The sequence below is a fragment of the Macrobrachium nipponense genome, chromosome 18 (genome assembly GCF_015104395.2).
Source record: "Macrobrachium nipponense isolate FS-2020 chromosome 18, ASM1510439v2, whole genome shotgun sequence".
Classification (NCBI taxonomy): domain Eukaryota; kingdom Metazoa; phylum Arthropoda; class Malacostraca; order Decapoda; family Palaemonidae; genus Macrobrachium; species Macrobrachium nipponense.
This window is the reverse complement of record NC_087211.1, coordinates 54,142,925-54,168,633: the sequence shown is the minus strand read 5'-3', so window position 1 is coordinate 54,168,633 and position 25,709 is coordinate 54,142,925. Positions and strand designations below refer to the sequence as shown.

Here is a 25,709-nt window from a genome sequence, read left to right as displayed (position 1 = left end):
AAAAATAATTAAAAACTTCACACAACAGAAATTACAAGATCAAAGCACTATTTTTATGGTTAATATAAGTTTAGGATATGAAGGGTTCTAAAACAGGCATCATGGGAAATGAAAACATGAAGCAACTAAAATAAGAAAGCACATGTTTAACCAAAAGGCAATTGTTACACATCTGGTGAAGAATAAAATTGTTTCTCGATTCGTATTACTCAATGTTAAGTGAATTTTGTTAAAATATGACAATATGCATTATGACGTGGTGAATGATAAACTGGAACAGTTATTGTACCTCAGTCATCCAAGAGTTTAAGATTCCTGTTACATAGCTATAAATCACTCGTATACCATTGAATCACTGCCGGCATGCCACATTTGGAAAATCACAGAAATAAATGTGGTAACTGCATTGTAATTTTCTTTCCCTCTTATTAGAAATATTGCATATAATATTTAAGAAGCAAAAACAACTTTTTTTTGCAAATACCAGCGACTAAGATTTTGTATTCCCTCATCCCCAATTCTAAAGTTTTCAGATAAATAGTAACTGCATAACCGAAACCTACAGCAAAAAACCTACGGCAAAAACCTAGAATATGGGCAGGGGTAATTAAGAGGTGCTAGACTGTAAAGCTTGCAAGTGGGTATGTCCTAAAATCACTACAAAGCAAACATATGACACGGCAAAGGGAAACGAAAATGCCAAAACCTTGCATTTTTTAAGATGTGGTCCTTTTCTCTTTACATAACCATACAAAGAGCGCCTATATTAATGTCATACAATGTTCACAGGACCAACACCAAACAAAATGTCAAGTGCAAGAGTATAGTAGGCTGAAACAAAATGGGAATTACGTACTAATGCACACGTAAAAGGCATCATGTACTATAAAAAACAGGAAAAAAATGAAGCATTATCTTTTGAACAGGTCCTAATATTTTGAATTAATATATGTGACAACATTAACTAGTGGAATTAATCTTTGCATGCAAAAGTGCAGCATATTTTGGGGTGTTAATATGCGACTCTCATGAAACAGAAACTTCACCTTTACTTGTTTGTGGTCCAAAGACTTCTCGCGATTTTTCTTCTACAATAAAAAGTAGAGAAAATTTTAACTTAAGGACACAAAATACAATGACTATGAAAACATAGTAAAAAGTATTTGAAATAAAAAAACTGATACAAGTACAGGATATTTAACACATTAACAACTAATACCATACAGACCTATAAAATCTATCATTTAAAAATTTGAAATAAAAAGAAATTACATAAAACACTGTCTTACTACACACAAATATTTTTTATACAGTACAGAACTTATTCCTCACTCCTTTATAAATAAAAAAAGGTGATGCTGTGAAAACTGAAGTAGTACATACAACTGCTATAATAAACCACTGCCTTACAACGAGATAATGTCTTTAGAAAGATTCATATTCACCTTAAGATGGTTTGATTAACTTTTCCTAAAAATGATATTCATCATTTTCATTTGATAATTTTTTCAGATTATAAGTCCAAATATGCATTATGTTATCTTTGGCTAACTGTGTCCATACTTAATGACTTGCACAATTGAAGGTCACCCACACCCTTAATAAGTGTGTAAGATTTTCACTCCACAACACACATACCTATATTCAGTATTACTCCTTTTGCCAAAAAAGGAATTTTGATGAGCAATGGATATTCAGTTGCTATTTTGGACAATTTTGTTGCATTTTGCTAGCCAGTGGTACATAGATTAGTTGTGAACCTTATGTATATACAAAGGCCCACACCTAATCATTATAGATGTATAGGTTGATAATGGTGAAAGATGCAAATATTTCTCAAAAGGGTTTGAAACTTCTAAATTTAAAAAAACTTTGTAGATTTGATGAATGAGCTTCAGGCGTGTTCATACAGTGTTACTACAGTACGGGCAATGCAGTAGTTCTTAAGCTTTCTCTGTCTGAACTAAGATCAAATAAGTTTGGCCCTTTAACTTTAACAGGTCAGTGCTAATAACATTTCTACCCGAATATGATTGCCACTTTCAATTTTGATATATAGTGTATATTAATGAAAGGAACTATCCAGCTTACTTGACTGAGCTGATGACAAGAAATATCTCACAACGAGCATAACATTATCCATGGCCTTACACAAAATTAATTGCAGTAAAAGAAAGTGTTCTACTACTAAAAATTTCATTCACAGAACAGCACATTTTGAATGGAAGAGATGAACTCTAAGGAATGGGGTAAAGTGTGGAAAATCAATCCTTAAGGAGCCTTGTGATTACTTCATCTTGCATCCAGTAATTAATTTAAGAAATGTAGATGACATACACTTCACATCTTTTGGGACTATTCTAATAAATTACGAAAGCATTAGACACATTTACAAATCAGGGTACACTCAGTAATGCCTCGCATCAACTTGTATTGCTAATTAAGACATAAACTAACAACTAAACTCGAATCTTATTTCCTCTTCTTCTACCAATTTGGTGCAGAAATGCATACATGCAAGCCCATAATTTAGCTCCCCTGCCTTACTGTGACTCCTTTTAAATACAAATGAACACAAAAGATACTAAAATTGAACTAGAAAGCCACATCGACAAATATAAGAACTAATTCAGAGAGATTAATTTTCAGCATGTCAACCTTCACAAGATATGTGACCCACCAATTAAAGGTGTCTGCCTGCAGAATATGCTTGAGACCTGTCGGTAAAGTCAGATATCAAAAGTCAAGATAGTTACAGTAATAATACAGAGAAATATTCAGAAGTACCTGCTTCTTTTGGTCTTGTTTGTGATATCTTCTCAATGCTTGTGATGTTATTGTTGATACTGCATTCCCAATTAAATACTGAAGAATTCCATGTGTGACGGTGGGGAGTATTAGTAACCAAACTGGAAGCATTCTCCCTGAAAGTAAGCCATTTGTTAGTAAAGTTTTTACTATTCCTGACACTCTTAATCATGTTAATTTTCTACTACCATCATAATGCAATATGGTTTTTAAAAAAATATCTATACATTTTGTAATATATATGCCATTATTTAACTTATCTTGACTGCCACCTAATAAGGCTGTAATGAAGACTGATTTTACACTGGCCAAATCTGGGTGTTATACATCTAAAAAGCTATACTTGTAGCATCTCAAAATTTTGGAAGGAATTTCTAAGCTTAGGATGCGATGGAATATTTGGTTTCGATTTAAAGAGGACTATTATGATTTCCTGTTTGTAAATTCTGTAAATAATATAAAATGGCATATACTAAATGTGTGAGCCAGAATTCATGAATCTTTAATAGCAGAGCAACAGTATCCACATAACTAGCATCACTTCCAAAACTTGCGAGGTATAATTTACAATTAATATACCACAGAATTTATTAATTCTGGCACAAACAGAGGAATCACTTACATTCTTTGCTACACTGCAAAACACAAGTTATTCAGCACCTAACAAATGATCACTAAAAGTCTAGCAGCTTCCTTCATACCCAAAAATAATGCAAAAAGTAATGTGAGTAACTCGAAATATGGTAATATAAACCTAAGGATACCAAATCCATTAAATTCATAAGTGCAGTTTTCTGAGCATCATACAAACTAAATATCTAACATGAGGTAAATAACAAAAGAAAACCATACTAGGTAAAAGCACTTGATCTTTGTAACCTGAGTGCAGATCAAATATTCCCCAGACTTGATCCCTCTCTCCCGCCCTCAGGATAAGTCCTTGCTAAAACTTTTTGCATGTTTCCAAACTACCGGTTACCTTCCCTTCACCTTTCGTGTGCTTCCTAACCCATGAGTTAAAAATGAGCATCAATACAAACAGTTAAATCTAAGTTACTCTCTTCTTTCACTGACAAGCTTTCCTCTTTTCATTTGCCTATATTCAAAATAATAATTATAATTGAATGAAATGATAGCCCTGGCACACAATAATCATAAAACCCAAACTAAAAATTACATGCCTATGACATAGTGAGCTAGGGAGCTACCCGTACCACCAAGAAAATGGTTATCTGGCATTATCAAACAATTTTCAGTACTGAAGCAACTTAACTTTCTCAGTTCTTAAGTATACAAACAATTTTCACTACTGAAGCAACTTAACTTTCTCAGTTCTTAAGTATACAAGTAAAATATGAGGTTTGAACATTACATAGAAACTAAAAGACTTCTACTATACATTGTAATAACTACAATTTACCTGTCTGGGGTTGAGTGAAGGAAAGAAGTCTGGTAAGTCCTTCTTTAAATACATCAAAAACACCTGGTTTTTCACTTGCAATTTCACTCTGCACAGTTTCTACCAAACTAGCACTATAGAATGGAGTGATAAGAGCTAATGCTGAACACTTTAGGAGTAAATGTTGGCCTATGGTTTTTGCAGAGCTATGTGGAGATATTTCCCTGTAAAATAAAGAAGAGACTTATGATGCAAGATCTCTCAACAATATCTCATTATAACTGTTTCAACTAATGCAGTACATATTTTTTCACAGCTGTTTGATAAATAATATGATTGCAGTGAAGGTCATTTCTTACACATATTACTGTGGTCTGGTTAAAATATTTATTAACCATAATCTTACTTTGGCCATGGAGTAAATTTGGATATAAAGTCTTCTAGAGCCAATGTAACACCTCTTACTGTGAGGACTGACCCTAAGCCCTTCCAGAATGCTGAGAGGCCCTGACATCCTTGCATGTGTATCAAAGCTGGTATAAGAGTTATGGGCAAAACATGGTACCGATGACTATTTACATTAACCTGAAAATATACAGCACATTAGAAATAACGTGAAGCTGAATAAACATTTTGGTGCTTCACTGACTGATTTCTAACTGCTTTAATATGAAACCCATGCTCATACACACACAAGCTAAAGAACAAAATAAAAAATTTTGTTTATATAGCTTCCACCTTGGGTAAAAACATTTATACCTAGCAATGACATTTCATGTTGAATAAGGATTTTTGCAGATGGTGTAAGCACTCAATTTGCATAGAGCAACAAATGTATTTCTTCATTACATGGGATATCTCTACTTTAAGCATAATTTTAATATTCCACTTGACTTTTTCTGGGTAATCATTTAAAATAAGAAGTCGACACAGAAAAAAGTCCCTGGAAAACAATTTTGACATAGCTAAATATCATTATTTGAAGTATGACTGACAATTTGAATTTTGACTTCATGGCTGAAAGTTTATTACAAATAGAGAAGTGTACATATACAAATATGACTGCAGATTATGATTAGCCTACAGAGATCTCACTAGTAAGAAGAGTAATATGAAAAATTAAACCCTTAATGTTAAGCATCGAATGGTAATAGTATAGTACCTGACACTGTCTCCGTATCACAATAAAAGGATGGCTTAGGAGGTTCTCTGCGCATAAACTAACCAAGCTGATTGAAAGTTCACCATACTTTTCCAACTGCACATCTGAAAAAGAAGAGGAAAAAAATAAGTGTCTTATACTGCAAACAAAAATGATATTGTTATTGTACAATAAAGTTTCATACATACTTACCTGGCAGATATATACGATTGAATGGCCCACCCAGCCTCCCCTCAGGAGACAGGTGGAAGAGAAAATCTGGTTCTAGAAGGTAATGGTTCCTATTCCTGCCACTCAGCGGCGGGACGGTAGATCACCTGACCTACCTACCTGTAGCGTGTGCCGCGAAATTCGAATTTCTATCAGGGACGACGGAGTCTATAGCTAAGTATATATCTGCCAGGTAAGTATGTATGAAACTTTATTGTACAATAAAAATATCATTTTCATACATTCTACTTCCCTGTCAGATATATACTTAGCTGATTGGCACCTTTGGCGGAGGGTAAGAGACAGCTAATTACTGATTAGACAGGTAAACAACATACGTTGTAGGTAATAAATAAATAAAACCTTAGTTCCTATGTGTTTAGACGAAGGGTCGACTTCCTAGCTATTGCTAGTAGTCTGCTTCGTCTCAAGAGCCTCAGCGAGGATGTGACCTATGGCTAAGAGTTCTTGTAGATCTGTCAATGGGGTCTTATCCACTTACTCAACAGAATCTAATGGTCATTTGTCAATGGGGTCTTATCCACTTACATGACAATACACCTATGCCTAGGGGCATAATTAAGGAGCACAACACCGATCCCGATCACCTGATCCTAACACGAGGGTTTGTGCTTAGTTTGAAAAGAGCTATCCCCAAACTCCTTTCAAACAAACCAAAGAAAAAACACTATGTTAACATAAAAATTAACTCACTTAGTTAAGGATCAGTGTCGGCTCCCTATCCCAGCAACGTATCCGTAGACACGTAAAACCAAGAGAGAAGGATCTCTCGTAGGTCAACTTGACCTCCTTCGTGCAAAGGGAAGTCAACACAGAGTTGCATCTTCCGTAAGTTACAGCTAATATGTCCTTCACGACATATTGTTATGGAACGAACAAGAATTCATAAAAGCTCGCACTTCAAGCGCTTTTAATTCTCAGCTGTTTGAAGGAATCATCAAGTTATTCATGAAGTGCTTTAGCGATCACACTTGTTTCAAAGAAGACCAGGGCTTCCTTTGAAATGGATCCCTTCTGGATGAAGCCTAGAGCCTGGCTTGCGCCTGGCTGGGGCCTCGCGCCTGTCTGGGGCCTCGCGCCTGTCTGGGGCCTCGTGCCTGCCTGGGGTGGGCCTCGTGCCTCCTGCCTCGGGGCCTGGGGCGGCACCTGGCTGCTCCTCCCCACTTGCCGGAGTTTCGAGCTTGGTAGAGTCTCGAGGATGTCTGGCGATGTCCACATCGGACACTCTTATCTGTCCGATTTGCTCGCCTCTAGCACATCTGTGCCAGGTTGTAGGCCTGCTCTTTCTCCTCAGACAATGACAGTGTTCTTGGGACTGTTTGCCTCTGGCGTTTTTTACGCCTGTTTTGGCATATGGCACCTGGTTGACGCTACATTGTCCAAAAGTCCTGAACATCCACAATAGTTTATCAGGAGACTGGAGAAGAGTGGAAGAAGTTCTTCTACTTTGAGCTTTGGCCTCTCTGGCAAGGGGAGGTGATTGTAGTCAGCTACATCCAGTAGACGATAGGATATCTAACCGTACGAGAGATAAGAGTCTTCCTCTGAGGAGGGTCCTTCTTGAATACTTCCGTTAATCACGAGATCTCTTCTTACATGTTGAAGGGGTTTCTCGTTGCAGAATCTTCCCTATCCTTGCCCGAAGGAAGGGAAGAAGCCTGGAAGTCGAAGGAGACTCCGAGCTGAGATTGGGAGTACTCCTGATTTCTAGCTCTTTATTGTATCCCTCTGAACACCTTCTGGGAAGCATTTCGAGCCGTCATCGCATTCCAAAGACTCTGTAGGCAAAGGTTTGAACCATTCTACTGTAGATAAAAACGTAAGTACCCTGCATGGACAACGAAACCTCTATCTGAAAACATTGAATCAGGAATAGGGGGTTTAAGTTCTTTTGCCAGACATATGTACTATGCTGGCAAGAACCCATTGCCTAGTCTCCATAGAATCTGATGCGAGATTCCAATGCTCAAAAAATTCACTTGTCTTCTTGATCGTTTAGGACCAAGAAAAACAAAGAATTCCCTCATAAAAATTTCTCAAAGAAGTTTGATGAGGAGCAGTTCCATCTTGTTGGAACATGGAATCTGTGGCCACAAAAAAGATCCCATTAGAAGTACATGATATCCTACTCTTGTCATATTGAGGTATCGTATAAGATCCCGAAGATCTTAATCCTCTGCTATCTCCAATTCCCTTTGTAGAGACAGAGTATAGCCTTTTACTGCGTTCTTTGATAGCAGATATATACAAAGGTGATTCTTTCCTCTGAAAGAGAAGAAAAAACCGCTATGTGGTTCACAGAGGTATCGGAAGAGGACAGTTTCCTCATTCCCTCTAGCACGATCTGCAGCAATTCTATATCTTGTCCATGACTATTGTCATTTACCTTGAAAAATCCTCTAATTCATGTCCACTTCTGGTTAGTCTGCACGCGCAGACAGACTCAGAGTGGAGAGGTTGTTAAGGTCCATTTATAATAGATGCTGATAGAATATTCAGACTGTCTTGGAAAAGACTTCCAAAACATGCTGTGAGAAGAACGTGACCTCTGTGAATCCAACCTCTCTAAGGCCAAAATGAGGCATAAAGTATTATCCTCTCTTTCTTTAACACCCTTTATCTTAAATTCTGTAAAGAAATGATATTGTCATGTTACAATAAAGTTTTATACATACTTACCTGACAGATATATACGATTAATGGCCCACCCAGCCTCCCCGCAGGAGACAGGTGGAAGAGAAGAATTCTGATTAGAAAACGGGGATGGTTCCTAGTCCTGCCACCCAGGGCAGGGCGGTAGATCACCTGACCTACCTGTAGCGTGTGCCGCGAAATTTGAAATTCTGTCGGAGACGACGGAGTCTATAGCTAAGTATATATCTGTCAGGTAAGTATGTATAAAACTTTATTGTAACATGACAATATCATTTTTATACATTCAACTTCCCTGCCAGATATATACTTAGCTGATTAGCACCCATTGGTGGTGGGTAAGAGACAGCTAACAACTGAAATAGACAGGTAAACAACATATGTTGTAGGTATTAATAAACCTTGGTTCCTACCTTATTAGGCTGAAGACTTCGCGGCTACTGCCTTGGAGTCTGCTTAGCCTCAAGAGCCTCAGCGAGATATTGATCTATGGCTAAGAGTTCTTGTGGGTCTGCCAATGGGGTCTTATCCACTTACTCGGCAGAGCCTAAAGGCCTTTGTCATTGGGTGCTATTCCACTAACATGACAATACACCTTGTTCAAGGAGCACAAAACCGATCCCGATCACCTGATCCTAACATCCATGTTAGTTCTAAGATTGTAAGGAGTTATCCCCGAACTCCTTACAAACAACCAAAAACTCGAAACATAATTACACTTTCATTACAAAATATACAAAAAAAATTTTGTACTCCCCTATGAGTCATACATACCCTTGATCCCCTACCAGCAATGACACTCTGCTCCCGTGCGACAGTAGTGAGCTTGCTAATAGAAAACCAAGCACATATCTGACAAGAGGGTTTATGTACGCTAAAAACACAAAATTAAGGATCAGTCTTTGCTCCAAGACCCAGTACTGTATCTGCTGATACAAAAGGACCTAGCGAGAAGCACTTCTCATAGGTCACTCTCACATCCTTCAGATAATGAGATGCAAACACTGAATTGCACCTCCAATATGTAGTCTCAATGATATTCTTTAGAGACATATTCTTTTGGAACGCCAAAGACGTTGCTACTGCCCTCACTTCATGAGTCTTGACCTTTAGGAGACCGAAGGATTCCTCCGAGCAGTTCTTGTGAGCGTCCGTAATAACGCTTCTCACAAAGAAAGCCAAGGCGTTCTTGGACATGAGTCTCTTGGGGTTCTTCACCGCACACTAAAGACCTTGTTGACAAGCTCCCATCTGTCTCTTCCTCTCTAAATAGTATTTAAGAGCTCTCACTGGACAGAGAGATCTCTCTATCTCTCTGCCTACCAGGTTAGATAGGCCTTTTACCTCAAAACTTCTGGGCCAAGGTTTTGACGGGTTTCGTTCTTTGCCAGAAAAACATTGTCTGGAAAGAACAGATGGCAGCATCTCCTTTGAACCCCACCGTGGAATCCAGAGCGTGTAATTCGCTCGTCCCTCTGGCTGTAGCGAGAGCCACCAGGAACAAGCATTTCCTAGTGACGTCGCGGAAGGACGCCAGATGTAAAGGCTCGAATTTATCCGATGAAAGGAATTTCAGGACCACGTCTAGATTCCAACTAGGTGTTCTAGGAGTAGCTGCTTTCGAAGTCTCAAAAGATCTAATTAGATCGTGTAGATCTTTGTCATTAGCAATGTCCAGGCCTCGATTCCTGAATACTGAAGACAGCATGCTTCGGTATCCTTTTATTGTCGAGACAGATAGGTGTGATTCCTCTCTCAGAAAGAGGAGGAAATCGGCAATATTCACTATAGAGGTACTGGAGGAGGACAGCTTCTGACCCTTACACCACCTCCTAAAGACTTCCCACTTCGGACCTTTTTGGTATACTACGTTCTCGTCGAAGCTCTGCGGGCTCTAGCGATAGAGCCCGCAGCCTTGCGAGAAAAGCCTCTCGCTCTGACAAGTCTTTCGATAGTCGAAAGGCAGTCAGAGCGAGACCTGGGAGGTTGTGATGAAACCTCTCGAAGTGGGGTTGTCTGAGTAGATCGTGTCTGTTTGGAAGCGATTTGGGAAGTCCACTATCCACTCCAGTACCTCCGTGAACCATTCCTGGGCTGGCCAAAATGGGGCTATGAGTGTCAACTTCGTGCTCTTCGAAGCTACGAACTTCCTGAGCACGTCCCCCAGGATTTTGAACGGGGGAAAGGCGTATGCGTCCACACCCGACCAATCCATGAGAAACGCGTCTATGGCGAAGGCTCTCGGATCTTCCACTAGAGAGCAAAAGATCTCTATTCTTTTAGAGAGGAACGTCGCAAACAGGTCTATGTGAGGTCTCCTCCACAGGGACCAAAGACTTCGACACACTTCTTCGTGAAGAGTCCATTCTGTGGGAAGGACCTGATTCCTCCTGCTCAGTCTGTCCGCTCTCACATTCTTGATCCCTTGAACAAACCTTGTGATGGAGAGTTATGCCTCTTTCTTCCGTCCAGGTTAACAGGTGTCTTGTCAACTGATAGAGGGAGAAAGAGTGCGTGCCTCCTTGCTTGCGTATGTAAGCCAGAGCCGTGGTGTTGTCCGAGTTTATCTGTATCACCCCGTCTCTGACTATCTCTTCGAAGAACTTTAAGGCTAGGTGTATGGCCACAAGTTCCTTGCAATTGATGTGCCAGGACACCTGTTCCTTTGTCCAGGTGCCTGACACCTCCCTTGCTCCTAGCGTCGCTCCCCATCCCAACTCCGAAGCGTCGGAAAATAACACTTGGTCTGGGTTCTGCAGAGCAAGCGATACGCCTTCGTTCTTTTGAAGCGGAGGGATCCACCACTTCAGATGATCTTTTACTTCTTGTGGAAGTTGGAAGATGTCCGAGAGTTGACCCGTCTTCCAACTCCACACCTCTTTGAGGAAAAACTGAAGAGGGCGAAGGTGAAGTCTCCCTAGCGAGAAGAACTTTTCCAATGAGGACAGGGTCCCTAAAAGGCTCAGGAAATCCCTCGCTGAGCTGTTCTTTCTCTCTAAGAAGCTCGAGATTCTCGACAAACCTCGAGCGATTCTTTCTCGCGAAGGATATACCAGAAAACCCCGAGAATCCATCTGAATCCCCAGATAGACCAAGTTCTGGCTGGGGATCAGTTGTGACTTCTCGAGGTTGACGAGCAACCCTAGCGAATCTATCATGTTCCTTGTTACTTCTAAGTCCTCCAAGCACTGACTCTTCGACTTGGCCCTGATCAGCCAGTCGTCAAGTAGAGGGAGATGTTTATCCCCTCTAGGTGAAGCCATCTGCTACATTCGCCATCAGGTTGGTGAATACTTGTGGGGCTGTAGACAGACCGAAGCACAGAGCCCTGAACTGAAAGATCTTGTCTCCTATCACAAAGCGAAGATATTTCTTTGACAAATGGTGAATGGGAACGTGGAAATATGCGTCTTGCAGGTCCAGAGAGACCATCCAATCTCCTGGACGAAGCGCCGACATTACAGAGGCGGACGTTTCCATGCGAAACTTCTTTTTCTGTACGAAGCGATTCAGAGCGCTTACGTCCAGAACTGGCCTCCACCCCCCCCGATGCCTTTGGTACTAGAAAAAGGCGATTGTAAAATCCCGGGGAGTGTGGATCCTGCACAAGTTCGATGGCCTCTTTTTCCCACATTTGCTCCACCATTTGAAGGAGAGTCTTTCTCATTAACGGGTCTCTGTACCTCGCTGACAGTTCCCGAGGCGTAGATGTTAGGGGCGGGCTGTCGTCGAAGGGGATTACATATCCCTTCTTCAGGACCGACACTGACTAGAGGGTCGGCTCCCCTTTTTGCCCATACTCCTGCAAAGTTTCAGGAGTCTGGCGCCCCACTGGTGCTTGGAGGGGCAACAAGTCACTTTGAATTTCTTGAAGGGCCTAAATGAAGACCTTCCTCTCTTTTCCGAGCTCTTCTTTCTGGCAGGGGGAGAGAGCCGCTGGCACCTCACGAAAGGGCTGCTGAGGAGGACGAGATTCCTTCTTAACCGTCGACACTACAGGGCGTCCTTTCTTGGACGTTTGCGTTAGTAGGTCTTGTGTCGCCTTCTCAGTTAGCGAGCGAGATATATCCTTCACTAACTGAGAAGGAAACAGATGATCTGATAGAGGGGCGAACAGTAAGGCAGTCCTCTGGCTCGGAGAAACCCCTTTCGATAATAGGGATCCATACACTGATCTCTTTTTCAGGAGACCAGCACCAAAAAGGGAGCCACTTCACCCGAACCGTCCTGTACTGCCTTGTCCATGCAGGACAGGACGCTATGGAGAATTTCTGGGTTTTCAGAAACTCCGGATCCTTAGATTTGTTGGCCAGAACTCCGAGTGACCAATCCAGAAAATTGAACACCTCTAAAGTGACAAAAAGTCCCTTTAGAAAGTGGTTCAACTCTGAAGTGCTCCACGTCGCTCTGACCGATCCTAAGGAGTGACGTCTAGAGGCCTCCACTAAATTGGAAAAGTCGGCATCTGCAGAGGCAGGTAAAGAAAGACCCATAGTCTCTCCTGTCCCATACCAAATACCTCTCTTCCCGTGCAATCTGGAAGGAGGCATGCAGAATACCGTCTTTCCTAACTCCTTCTTCTTGTCCATCCAAGAATCTAAAGAATGGAGTGCCTTCTTCATTGATATCGCAGGCTTCATTTTTAAAAAGGCCGACGATTTAGTCGTAGCTGAGCTCGAAAAGAGCGAACGAGGAGAAGGAGGAGCCGCAGGACTAAGAGAATCTCCAAACTCTTGAAGTAGTAATGAGGCCAAGACTTTATAACTAGAAAGTCCCTCATTAGCAGGAGGTTCGTCGTCAGACAACTCGTCTAACCCTCGATCAGACGAAGGAGAAAGTTCACGTTTGGAGGGAGAGTCCTTCCAAGACCTCCTATGTTCTGAAGGAGAGGAGCTCCTATTTGGAGAAGAGTCATAACCTCCAGGAACGAGTCCCCGACTCTTGCCTCCTGGCTCTTGACTCTTGCCTCCTGACTCCTGCCTCCTGACTCCTGACTCCTGACTCCTGCCTCCTGACTCCTGACTCCTGCCTCCTGCCTCCTGACTCCGGACTCCTGCCTCCTGACTCCGGACTCCTGGCTCCTGGCTCCTGCCTCCTGACTCCTGCCTCTTGGCTCCTGGCTCTTGCCTCTTGGCTCCTGGCTCTTGCCTCTTGGCTCCTGCCTCTTGCCTCCTGGCTCTTGCCTCCTGGCTCTTGCCTCTTGCCTGGATGCCTCTACACTCCTGGCTCTGGGCTCCTGCCTCCTGGTTGACTCCTCACTCCTGGCTCTTGGCTCCTGCCTCCTGGGTGACTCCTCACTCCTGGCCGGTGCCAGACGTCTGATCGTTTCGTCCAGGTTCGTACCGGAAACCTCACCTCGAGTAGGAGTATCGATCCTGGAGGCAGATACCTCCATCCGTCTGGAGGATCTTTTAATAGGAAGGGAAGTGTCTTTCCTTCTAGGAGGCTCCTTTGACAGGACTCCTACAAACGACGAAATCTGTTCCTGCATCGCCATCATGAACCTCTTTGTAGCCTCCTCTTTATCCTCTTCGGGAGGAGGGGAAGGAAGGAGGGGAGGGGAGGAGTCCATAGCCTCCACCTCCTGCCTCCTTCTCACTCTGGTTGAAAGCATGGCTCTTCTTTTTTGCCTTCTTGCCCTTCTTCACTCCCGATGGAGACTCCTCAGAGAAGTTTTCAGGGCTCGAGTCAATATTCGGAGCCTTCCAACTCCTCTTGAGAGGCCGAGATCGGTCTGAATCTCTCCAATCACGTCTCGGTGATGAAGATCCCGACGACGAGAAACACTCACTTAGGACGCTTTACAATAGCGGTCCTGGGCAGTCTGGGGTGTCACAGAAACTGCCGAAAGGACACCTGATCGGTGGGGATTCTCCACAACCTCCTTTCGGCTTTCGACATTCCTTCTCCCTCTGGGCATGTGAGCTTGGAAGAGGTCTAGACCTAGGAGCGTTGCTGAGCCGACCAGATCCCCCTCCACTACACTGGGGACACTCATATCACTGTCCACTGAAAAATCACTAGCCTTACCTTGTATGGCAGCCATTTTGTTTTCCATCAACTTGAAGGCTGCTTTTAGATCCGCAAGTTCTTTTGCTGGGTCTACAGGTTCTGCAATAGGAGAAGGGGCTGCAATGGAAGGAGAAGTAGCAATACTTACCCTTGGGGAAGATCCCAAGCTTGGAATTAGTTCAGATCTAGAACTACTTAAACTTCTATGAGAAGCCTTCCTCACTCTTTCTCTATCTAACTTTTTTAAATAATTCGTTAGATTCTTCCATTCGTTCTCACTCAAGTTCTCACATTCTTTACAAGTATTAGTAAAAGAACATTCATACTCCCTGCACCTCTTGCATACCGTGTGAGGGTCTACCGAAGCTTTCGGCAACCTCACCTTACAGCCTACATTCACACAACGTCTCACAACCATACCAGAGTCAGACATTATTAAAGAAAATTCCAAAATCAAGTCCACAAAACAGTCCACAAAAGCGTATGCCATCCACAATCCAGATACGTCACCAAAAGTCTGTCAAGAAGATTCAATTGCCGGTGAAAAAAGAAAAACCAATCGAGAGGAACCAACAACAATGTTGATGGTCCGGCGACAGAAGAATTCTGATTAGAAAACGGGGATGGTTCCTAGTCCTGCCACCCAGGGCAGGGCGGTAGATCACCTGACCTACCTGTAGCGTGTGCCGCGAAATTTGAAATTCTGTCGGAGACGACGGAGTCTATAGCTAAGTATATATCTGGCAGGGAAGTTGAATGTATAAAATTTATATTTAGGGGAAAAAAGACTAAAGTTTATTCCCCTTTCTATAAAATAAAGATGGCGTATATTGCTACCTCTCTTGGTTCGAGGAAAAGGAAGCAGTCTAAAGGAAGCCTGTTCGTCTTCTGCCTTGCTAAGAGATCTATGAAGAAGACTTTCCGCAGGTTCTCACAACTCTTTCCAATAAATGTTAGACATACGTTAACAGTTATTATCGTCGATCGAGAAGGTTCTCACGGACCTGCAAAATCTTGCATCTAACCTCTTAAGGATCGTTACATTCCCTGTCTGTTTTCCAAATAGGTTCTCTTTGTTAACGCGATACAGGAGGCGAGATTCTCGATGCTCTTTGCTATATGAGAGAGTCGTGGAATTGGCCTAAGTGATTAAATGGGTAACGAAATCAGGAACGAATCTTGCCGTTACCGAGCGTGCTGTCTGAGAGGCTACTGGACTCTTAGGTTAATAACTCGCTAAAACGAGAAAATATCTTGGATGGTGCTCTTGGCTCATTGCGCCAGGCTGGCGCTTCTGGCGCATTGCGGCAGGTTAGCGCTTCTGGCGCTTTGCGCCAAACTGGCGCTTTCTTCTAATTCTCTTTATGTTATGTGCCAGAACATCTGTGCCTTTATGGTATCCGACATCCTTTCACATGTTAATTCCGTTCTTAGTAGGAAAAAACTCTTATATACGTAGTATAGTCCATTCAGGGAAACAATTTCTGCCACGAAGAGAATGTTTCCCATCCCACTCATCCATCTTCTCTTGAGCAATATCTGATTCTAAAAAGGTTGTGTGTGTTTCTCGAAAGACTTGACCATACCGTAGTCTTAAAGTGAATTCTCTACTACATCCACCTTCTCACTAAGCATGTATTCTAATAAGCCATGCTTTCGTAAGCATGAGAGCATTATATAATATAATGTTCTGCTGCGTTAGAATCCTTTAATAATGTTACCTATGGTAAACAGCATTGAAAGGTTATAATATCTTTCTTATTGAAAGCTTCTTAGCAAAAGGCAGACAATATTTTATTTATGTTAACTTAGCTATCCCCTCCATTCGAGACTAAGTCCATGATTGTAGGGGGAATATACGGTTAACCATTCGATCCCGTTGGAGAGAGAGATGTAACCGACTGCTCATGACAGAGAACTGGATGGTACTGTATTGGCCTTACAATGACAGCCCGGCCGTCTCATTCGCTGCCTGGCTGCATTCATCCTGAGTTGCCAGTTACTTCATTCAATGAAGGAATATAATAAAATTATTCTCGAGCCTAAGGAAGCTCTCAATAATGCAAATTTAAGCCAAACAACCTTTGTTAATACCGAAGCTGAGTAGGTATTGTCGTAACAAACCTTTTAAGCGAAGTCCTTACCAGGAAAATGTAAGGATATAGATAATTCCGTAGCGAACCACAAAGGCAACTCACTACATTCTTTCCTCTCCGATGCAGAGAGAGAATGGAAATCTTGCCCTCTTCGTTCTCTTCGTCAATAAACACGAATTAGTATTAGTCGAAAGAGATCGCAATGAAAACCCTAGGATCGAAGAGAATCCCTCAAATTTTTATTCTCTTGGATATAAGGCCGTATTCTACGCCTCTATTATCTGGAAGAGCCTCTAATCAATGAATGAGAGCTCGTACGAATCTTGTTCAATTTGCAAACGATTGCCACTCTTTCTGTAAATGGTTGGTTGCATTATTTTAGAAGGGGGAAGATTTTAATATCGTCTTATTAGTAATGAACCAATTTTTTCAATAAAAAAGGTCGCTTATAAACTGAGAGACCTGCTCCCTTATTGGCTTCCAATTCCGATCTATCTTCCATTTCCTGTCCATCAAGTTGGGAGAAGAATAAGCAACCGGAGGAAGAGCCCTCCCCTTTCCTTATAAGGTGAAGAGCTTTTAGCAGTACCGATTCTAACCTGACAAGGGCTACGGCTGCCTGTGCGACATCTTGAGTCCCTGCCAGGAAAAAAGCCGATCTTGCTCTTGCCTTTACTTGCATTAAGACTATCCTGAGAAGGGCGACGGCCGCCTGTGCAACAACTCCCTTCCTTATCAGGAGAAGGCCTCGAATGTCTTTCACCTTTCGCAGAATCAGGCTCTAACTCCATATCCGATGAAGATCCTGGTTTATTAGCTTCAGACGCTTTGCGTCTCATCTCAGGCGCTTCAGGCGCTTTGCGCCTCGTTTCAGGGATTCAGGCACTTAAGGCGCTTTGCGCCTTGTTTCAGGCGCTTCAGGCTCTTTGCGTCTCGTTTCAGGCGCTTCAGGCGCTTTGTGCCTCATTTCAGCCGCTTCAGGCGCCTCTTTAGAATCCTCTCGCATTGTCGGCGATTTGCACCTGGCCGCCTCGTCCGAGCTGTCAAAGACTTCTATCGGACGGGATTTCTTAACGGGAAGGAAGCGATCCTTTCTCCTGGGAGGATCCTTCTTCAAAACTTCTATTAACGAAGATATCTACTGTTGCCTTTCTCCTAGGATCTTCATAGCGTCGTCTTCTTTCTCCATATCCGATCTAGGGGAAGGAGGATTTAATGAATAAATGTCTTTCTTCTTCTTCTCAGGTGGATAGTCTTCCGGAAAACTTTCCGGGCTAGAATCCCAAGCTGGCGATTTCCACGATCTTTTAGAAGGTCTCGACAGCTTGTCAGAACTCCACCCTATTTTCCTTTCAATGAAGACTCGGATGACGAAAAAACACTGTTTTAGGATGCCTTTCCAACGGCTATCCTTGGCAGTCTGGGACGCTACTACAGATCCTGCCGAGGGGCGCCCGACCGGTGGGAATTCTCTGAAACCTCCTTAAGGCTTTCGACATTCCTTCTCCTCTGGGCTTGTGAGCTTGGAAGAGGTCTAGGCCTGAGAGCGAAACAGAGCCGATCGGAACGCACCCTCCACTATTTTAGGACGCCTTTCCAATGGCGAACTTGGTAGTCTGGGACGTTCTACAGAGTCTGCCGAGGGGACGCCTGATTGGTGGGGATTCTCTGAAACCTCCGTGCGGCTTTCAACATTCCTTCTCCTCTGGGCTTGTGAGTTTGGAAGAGGTCTAGACCTGGGAGCGAGACAGAGCCGATCAGACACACCCTCCACTTCAATGGGGAACACTACATTCACTTCTTACTTTTTAATAGCTCGCATTTTGAGCTACATCCATTATCTTCAAATTTGCATATATAAATTTGTAGTTTCTGTGGAGTAAGAAGGTGATGAGGATGCAACAACTACTAGTACTGCTAATACTCTTAACTGCTCGTTAGCACAAACGCTATTAAAGCTTCTAAAGTAAGCGAATCTAGTTATATGCTTTTCTGACTTCCTAAAGTAGGAAATTAGAGTTTAATATTTCCTTAATAAAGTTGTAACCTTTATTACATGTAATAATGAATAAATATGACAATTTGTCCAAAATTGCATTTTTCCTAACTATACAAACCTGAGGTCCTTTTACACATAGTCCCACCTCATGCCACCCCTCACTCTGCAGTTTTTTGCTTGGGCCAAAAGCAAAAGTGATTTGTTTACCTCCCAGTCGCGCGTGCGCGCCTGTTGGACAAGCAGTTAACTACCGAACCCCTTGTTCGAAAGCTTACAACCTATCCAGCTGCCGCTAGTAATCCAGCTGCCGCTAGTAATCTTCCTATTGTAAAAGGACCTCAGGTTTGTATAGTTAGGAAAAATGCAATTTTGGACAAATTGTCATTTGTTCCGACACGGCATACAAACCTTCGGTCCTTTTACAATAGGAAGACTCACTTCTTGGTGGGAGGAATCTGAGTCTTTGTGAACAGACTGGTGTTCGCCCAACCTTGGAATGCCTCCCTGGTCGTAAGAGCGAGGGAGGGATCCAAGCCTCTGTTCGATTGATCGGGGTGTGCACCGCAGGATCAATGGTCAGACCTCTGGACCGAGTACTAAGAGAGAGGCAAGCATGTCTCTTCGTACCAGCAATGTAAGAACTTGTTCCTGTACAGGAGCAAATATAAAGTCATGGGTTTGTCTCTTGTTGGCATCCACTTCCCCCCCCCCTTGTAGGAGGAAGTGGTGGATATTCTGCTTCTATCCCTAGTGAAAGGGATAGAATGGGGCTCTGTCATATAGCTCACCTGCATCTCGTCCTCATCCAGCGTAGTGACGACCGTGACCCTCTGCCCACAGGTAGAGGAGGAGGAAAAGATGGGAAGAGAAGCCAGTCACTCACTCATTCACACATCCATCCGCACAGTCACACCAGGACTCGATGCTGTTCAGCCTGCGAGGGTCTGGGTTAGCTACACAACTTGTTGAGCAGCCACCACGGGTCCCAAGGAAAAGGTATCCAAGGACCTGTGGGCAATATCCCGAAGGTAGAAGGACGTGAAGGTAGTCTGGGTAGACCAGACACCTGCCTTCAGGACCTGCGCCACGGAGAAGTTCTTACGAAACGCCAACGAGGGGCCAATACTTCTGACTTCGTGAGCTCTCGGACGGGACGTACGGATGTCGTCACTACCATCAGCCTCATACGCCCTCCTGATGACCTCACGCAGCCAGAACGAAAGAGTGTTCTTGGATACTTCTTTCTTGGTTACCCCGGTGCTAACGAAGAGGCGTCGACACTCAGGCCTGAGGTGCCGAGTTCTCTTCAGATAGCGCCGTAGCGCCCTCACTGGACAAAGCAGCATCTCATCCGCATCATTATCGGTGAAGTCCATTAGGGAGGGAATCGTGAAAGACTCGAACCTGTCGTCAGGGACCGAAGGTTTCTGAGTCTTCGCAACGAAGTTCGGGACGAAATCGAGCGTCACAGATCCCCATCCCCTGGAGTGTCGTACATCGAAGGAAAGACCATGAAGTTCCCCTACTCTCTTCGCCGATGCCAGGGCCAGCAAGAAGAGGGTCTTGAGGGTCCTCGAGTCAAACTCCTAAGGACGAGAGTCACATCCCACGCAGGGGGCCTGAGTTCCCTGGGTGGGCAAGACCTTTCGAAGCTCCTCATGAGCAAGATCTCGAACGAGTTCGAGATGTCCAATCCCCTCAGTTTCAGGACTAGTGCCAGGGCGGCTCTATATCCTTTGACTGTGGGGACTGAGAGGAGCTTCTCTCGGCAAAGAAAAACGAGGAAATCCGCTACCTGCTGAAGAGTGGCTCTGAGAGGAGTTATACCCCGTGTACGACACCAACCACAGAAGACGGCCCACTTTCCCTGGTACACAGCTGCAGAGGACTGACGGACGTTTCCAGCCATCTCTGTTGCTGCGCTACGAGAAAAGCCTCTCGTTCGCAAGAGATGGTGGATAACAGCCAGCCGTGAAGACGAAGGGACTGGACTGTTTGGTGGTACCACTCTACGTGTGGCTGGACGAGAAGGTTGTGCCAAGGGGGAATCTCTCTCGGTTCTCCTGTGAGAAGAGCCAGCAGGTCCGGATACCAAATAGCCTGGGGCCATTTGGGAGCCACCAGGATCATCCTGAGATTCGGGGTGACCAGCGCTCGACTGATCACCTTGCGAATCAGGCTGAACGGGGGAAAGGCGTAAGCGAAGAGGTTGTCCCACGGGTGTTGAAGAGCGTCCTCTGCAGCTGCCCATGGGTCCGGCACGGCTGAAAAGAAAACCTGAAGTTTTCTGTTGTGCCGGGTGGCAAACAGATCCACAACTGGTCGCCCCCACAGGTCGAAGAGCCTTTTCCTCCGCCACGTCCTGGTATAGAGACCATTATCGGTTCCCTAAATCCCACCTGATCCCGTACAGCTGAGCTTGTTCTGCTACTACATTCGCTCTTCCTGGAATGTAAGCGTGCCGACAGCTCTATTGAGTGAGCCTCGGCCCACTCGTGCACCTGCCGATCAAACTGGTACAACGGGAGAGACACTAGGGCCCCCTGTTTGTTGACGTAAGCCACCACCGTGGTGTTGTCGCACATCAACACAACTGAGTGTCCCATCAAGCGGTCCTGAAACTCTTGGAGCGCGAGAAACACTGCCTTGAGTTCCAGTACATTGATGTGAAGGTGCTTGCCGTGCTCGTCCCACACTCCTGAAGTCAGCAACTCCTCCAGGTGTGCGCCCCACCCCTCGGTCGATGCGTCTGAGAACAGCTGCATCTCCGGGGGGGGGGAGTGCGTAGAGGCAACTCCCTTTTAAGAGGTTCCCTGTCGTCCAGCCACCAGGCTAGGTCCTGCCTTACCTCCAGGTGTCAGCGACACTGGAAAGCTCGGGGGATCCGTTGCCTGTGACCAACTCTCCTTTAGTCTCCACTGAAGAGACCGCAGGTGAAGACGCCCGTGATGGACTAACTTCTCGAGTGACGACAGGTGTCCGATCACGACTTGCCATTGCTGAGCTGCCTGTTCCTGCCGAGACAGGAACTGGCCGGCTGCCTCCCTGAATCTGCTGATCCGCGAGTCTGCGGGGAAGACTTGCCCTGCTACCGTGTCGATCAGCATACCCAGGTACTTCATCCTCTGCTTGGGCTCGAGATCGGACTTCTCGAAGTTCACAACGATCCCCAGATCGCGACAGAACTCGAGTAGCCGATCCCTGTCCTGCAGCAACTGCGAGCGGGAGCTCGCCAGGACTAACCAATCGTAGAGATACCTCATCAGACGTATCCCGTGCGAATGGGCCCAAGCAGACACCAGAGTGAACACTCGCTTGAACACCTGTGGGGCGGTTGAGAGACCGAAGCAAAGTGCCCTGAATTGGTACACCGTCCCGTCGAGGATGAAGCGGAGGTACTTTCTGGAGGACTGATGAATGGGTATTTGGAAATACGCATCCTTCAAGTCCACTGAAAGCATGAAATCGTTCTCCCTGATGGAGTCGAGTACGGAACGTGCTGTCTCCATCGTGAACCGGGTCTGGCGAACAAACCGGTTCAGGGGAGAGAGATCTATCAACGGGCGCCAGCCCCCCGTAGACTTTTCCACCAGGAAAAGTCGACTGTAGAAGCCCGGTGACTGATCTGTGACGATCTCTACAGCTCGTTTGCTCAGCATGGTCTTGATCTCCTGTCTCAATGCTACGTCCTTCGAAGATCCTGGAAGGTACGACTGCTGTTGGACCGGGTTGGAGGTGAGGGGTGGCCGAGATTCGAAGGGTAATAGATATCCCTCCCGAAGGACATCTACTATCCAGGTCTCGGCGCCGTAGCGCTGCCAAGTTGCCCAATGGCTGGCCAGGCACCCCCCCACTTCCGGCAGCAGGTGAGGGGGAATGCCGTCCCTAGCGTTTCCCCCCTTTCTTCGACTTCTTCCCAGAGCCTCCTCACGAGAAGGAGGGCTGGTTACGGGCCCCCTTTGCAGAAGACGAAGAAGACAGAGTCTTTCCACGGGGCTTCGACGCGACTACCAGACGTCTTAGCCACAGTGGAAGCGCTAGCCGAGCTCTTTGGCTTGGCCACAGTTCGAGGCTGCCCAGAAGCCTTCGAAACTGCCTGGTGTACCAGACGGTCACTGTCATCAGTGCGCCGTCTGTCCACCGCAGCGTCCACCATCTCTCCTGGGAAGAGAGATGGGGAACTCCGTAACGGTCCATTGCGAAGTCCCAATGCCGCTTCACGCCCAGCCGCCCTGGATACTCGAGTAAGGACAGCGTCCCTACGTCGGAGAACCAGGTTGGCCCACAGGTTTACCGTCTGGTGGGCTAGGAAGGAGATGGCTCTTCCCCCAGACTGGCAAAGCCTCCTGAAGGCCGAGTCTTCTTCGGGAGAAATTCCCCCGGAGTTGGCTGCGACCTTAGACACCGTGAGGGACCACAGGTCTATCCAGGAGACGGCCTGGAAAGCTGCCATGGCAGTGGATTCCAGACCGAGTGCCTCTTGCTGCGAGAACCATAGGTTCTCTGACAGGAGCTGCTTCCAGTCCCTCGAACAGGAGCAGCTCCCGAGACCCTCCCCCCTCGAGGGGGGGAACAGCGACAGACCCCTCTCGGTCTCCTCCAGCCACTTGCGCATACGTCCTGGCCGGTCCGAGGACCGTGCCTGGCACGTAAGGCGTCGTGGTGGGATCATGAGGGGCGCACCCCTCACGATCACTCCTCAATACCTCGCTCCTCCCGGTGTAACCCGAGGAGGTTGAAGGTACGGGAGAGGCAGACCTGACGCTCCCCCCTCGCTCGCTGGCAGAACCAGCATGCTTGGAGGGCTGCAGGCGATCGCCAACCCGCGGTGAGCTGCAGGCCTGGTCGAGCCGTCTCGCTGTGGAGAACGGCTGGACTGAGCACAGCGGCCCCGGTCTCGTGTGTCAGAAGAGCTGGTGCTGGTCGCCGTACCCGATCGCTCTCTGTGAGAGTGACGGTCAGGCGACCTGCAGGCTCCACTGTCACGGTGAGACCGGTGCTTATCCTCACGGCACGTCACGTCGCTGGTACCAGCCGTGGCTGGTACCGGCGAACGGGGGGACCTCTTCCCAGCCTCAGCCCGTGGCCGGTCGTGGACCGTCACGTCAGCCCGGGTAGCCAGCTGGTCGCCGCGAGAGCGAGAGCTGGTCTGGTGAGAGTCGCGTGAGCGGCTGTCACCAGTCTTCCGCTCCGTGCCGTGAACCTGACGCTGAGCTGGCTCAGAGGTCTGGTTCCTGGCTGCACGGTCGCTGGTGGGCGACCGTACACTCGGTACCTCTCGCGAACGAGAGGCCGAGACGGATCCTGCTGCCGTGGCAGAACCACTAACAGCAGGCGAGGAAGTGCCGGTGTTAGCCGACACCCCTCTGGTCCCCGTAGTCTTCTTCCTTGCGGAAGAAGAGACGGGCCCTGCTCCCGAAGGAGCAGGATGACCAGCGGAAGAACCCCCCGTCTCAACGGAGCGAGACGGGCCCTTAGAAGTTCCCGAAGGAGACTTCTTAGGGGGGAGGAGGCGACCTTCTTCTTCTTAGGCTGTGAAGCCTTAGAAGATGAAGGGGGAGAGGCGGCAGACGACGACGACGACGAAGAAGACGATGAAGACGACGACGACACCTTCCTCCTCTTCCTCTTCTTCTTCGTCAGCTTCCTCAGGACCGATGTCAAATCCGTCATCCAGGGCGGAGCCGGGGCTGCTGTTGCCGAAGCAATAGGGCCCGGACGCACCTGTCCGAGCAGATCGGCATCGGGAGCAGCGGCGCCACGAACAGGAACGACATCAGCAGGTGCAGGCATCACAGGAACAGCAGGAACGGAGACGGCAGGAACAGATACAGGAACAGCAGCGGTAGTCGTCATCATCACGTCACTCAACAGCGGCTGGGCAGGTACGGCAGGCTGTACAGGCAGACCAGGTGGACGGACCAGCGGCACCGACATCCTAGGTACTGGCGGGAGGTCCAGGGGCGAGCTCTTCGGGCACACGAAGTCCGGTCGAGGCAGCACGGCAAACCCAGGCGGCGGCATCACACTCCCCCGTGGTACGGCGATCGGCCCCTGCACCGATGGAGTTGGTGTTACAGACACCGCGTGCGGGGAATACACCAGATGAGGGGGTGAAGCATAGCCAGGGGTCGACAGGGTCGTGGTAGTGGTGGTCACCGTGGCATGCGTGACCGCAACAGAGCCAGCAAGATGGTAGAGCAGCCCCTGGACACTCGGCACGCCCTGCAAACCCAACGATGCCCACACCTGTCCAAGGTCATCCTTCGCAGCAACAGCACCTGAGGAAGCAAAGGTCGGGTGATTAGCAGGATCCTCTACCCGTCCGTGCGATGTAGACGAACGGATAGAGGACCCAGAGTACAACTCAACGTCGGGGTATCTCGCGCCCTCCTCCACACTCGACAGATCGGGTGAGGAGAAGGACCTAGAAACCCTCCCCCGCAGGGGAAGGCGCCAAACGTGGGAGCTGAGCAGGAGGCAGGAAAGAAGACGAAGTGTCTGTAACCAAAGGAGTCGCGGGAGAGCTCTCCGACGACTCCTTTGTAGGCCTTCGCTTCTTCCTACCCTCGTACAAGCCCCACTGCGCCTCCGACCAAGACATACAAACTTCACAGGGCTCGGCGCGGGTACACTCACGCCCCCGACACCGAGCACACAAAATATTGGGATCGATCTCTGGGAATGAGCGGAATTTTCCGCATTTACACCCTTCGGTACCCGGGCACAATCTCCGGAGAGTAGCGGGGCGTGGAGAATCCATAATCGATCACTTTATCACAATTAATGATGAAAATAAGGAAATGATTGTACTTACAATGATTCACACAAAGAGAAAACAAAACCATACAACCAGGAAAGCAAACGACGAGAAGCGGGCAGAGAGCGTAGAACACACACGTCCACTCGCTGTGAGGCCGAAAGCAAAAGTGGTTTGTTTACCTCCCAGTCGCGCGCGCGCGCCTGTCGGACAAGCAGTTAAACTACCGAACCCCTTGTTCGAAAGCTTACGACCTATCCAGCTGCCGCTAGTAATCCAGCTGCCGCTAGTAACCCAGCTGCCGCTAGTAACCTTCCTATTGTAAAAGGACCGAAGGTTTGTATGCCGTGTCGGAACAAATTAATAATTCCCTTTATTGCAAACTATGTAAGTGTCTACCGATAATTTCGGTAGTTTCACTTAATATTTTCTTCGAAATTTCGAAGCGAAATTAATTAAAAAGTTAATAAAAGCGTATGCCGAACCAAAGACCCAGTACTTCCCTGCAAAAGACAGCCCAGAAGATCGATGGCGATGAAACACGAAAATCAAGTCAGGAGGAACCGCAAACGTATGTTTACATTCCAACC

The 25,709-nt window shown here is 46.3% G+C and overlaps 1 protein-coding gene across 3 annotated transcripts in view; it reads right to left on the bottom strand.

The window, feature by feature from the left end:
* LOC135197061 (mitochondrial outer membrane protein SLC25A46-like) overlaps window positions 1–25,709 on the bottom strand; it is a 96,905-nt gene that overhangs the window by 30,518 nt on the left and 40,678 nt on the right. For 2 of the 3 annotated variants that reach the window (XM_064224005.1, XM_064224007.1), the window contains exons 2-6: window positions 5,370–5,473; window positions 4,614–4,792; window positions 4,229–4,431; window positions 2,788–2,924; window positions 1,047–1,088 (exon numbers count right to left, since the gene is read on the bottom strand). In XM_064224005.1, the coding sequence (XP_064080075.1) occupies window positions 1,047–1,088; window positions 2,788–2,924; window positions 4,229–4,431; window positions 4,614–4,792; window positions 5,370–5,473 (665 nt within the window). The remainder of the gene's footprint in view (window positions 1–1,046; window positions 1,089–2,787; window positions 2,925–4,228; window positions 4,432–4,613; window positions 4,793–5,369; window positions 5,474–25,709) is intronic. The other variant, XM_064224006.1, reaches the window with a different exon arrangement.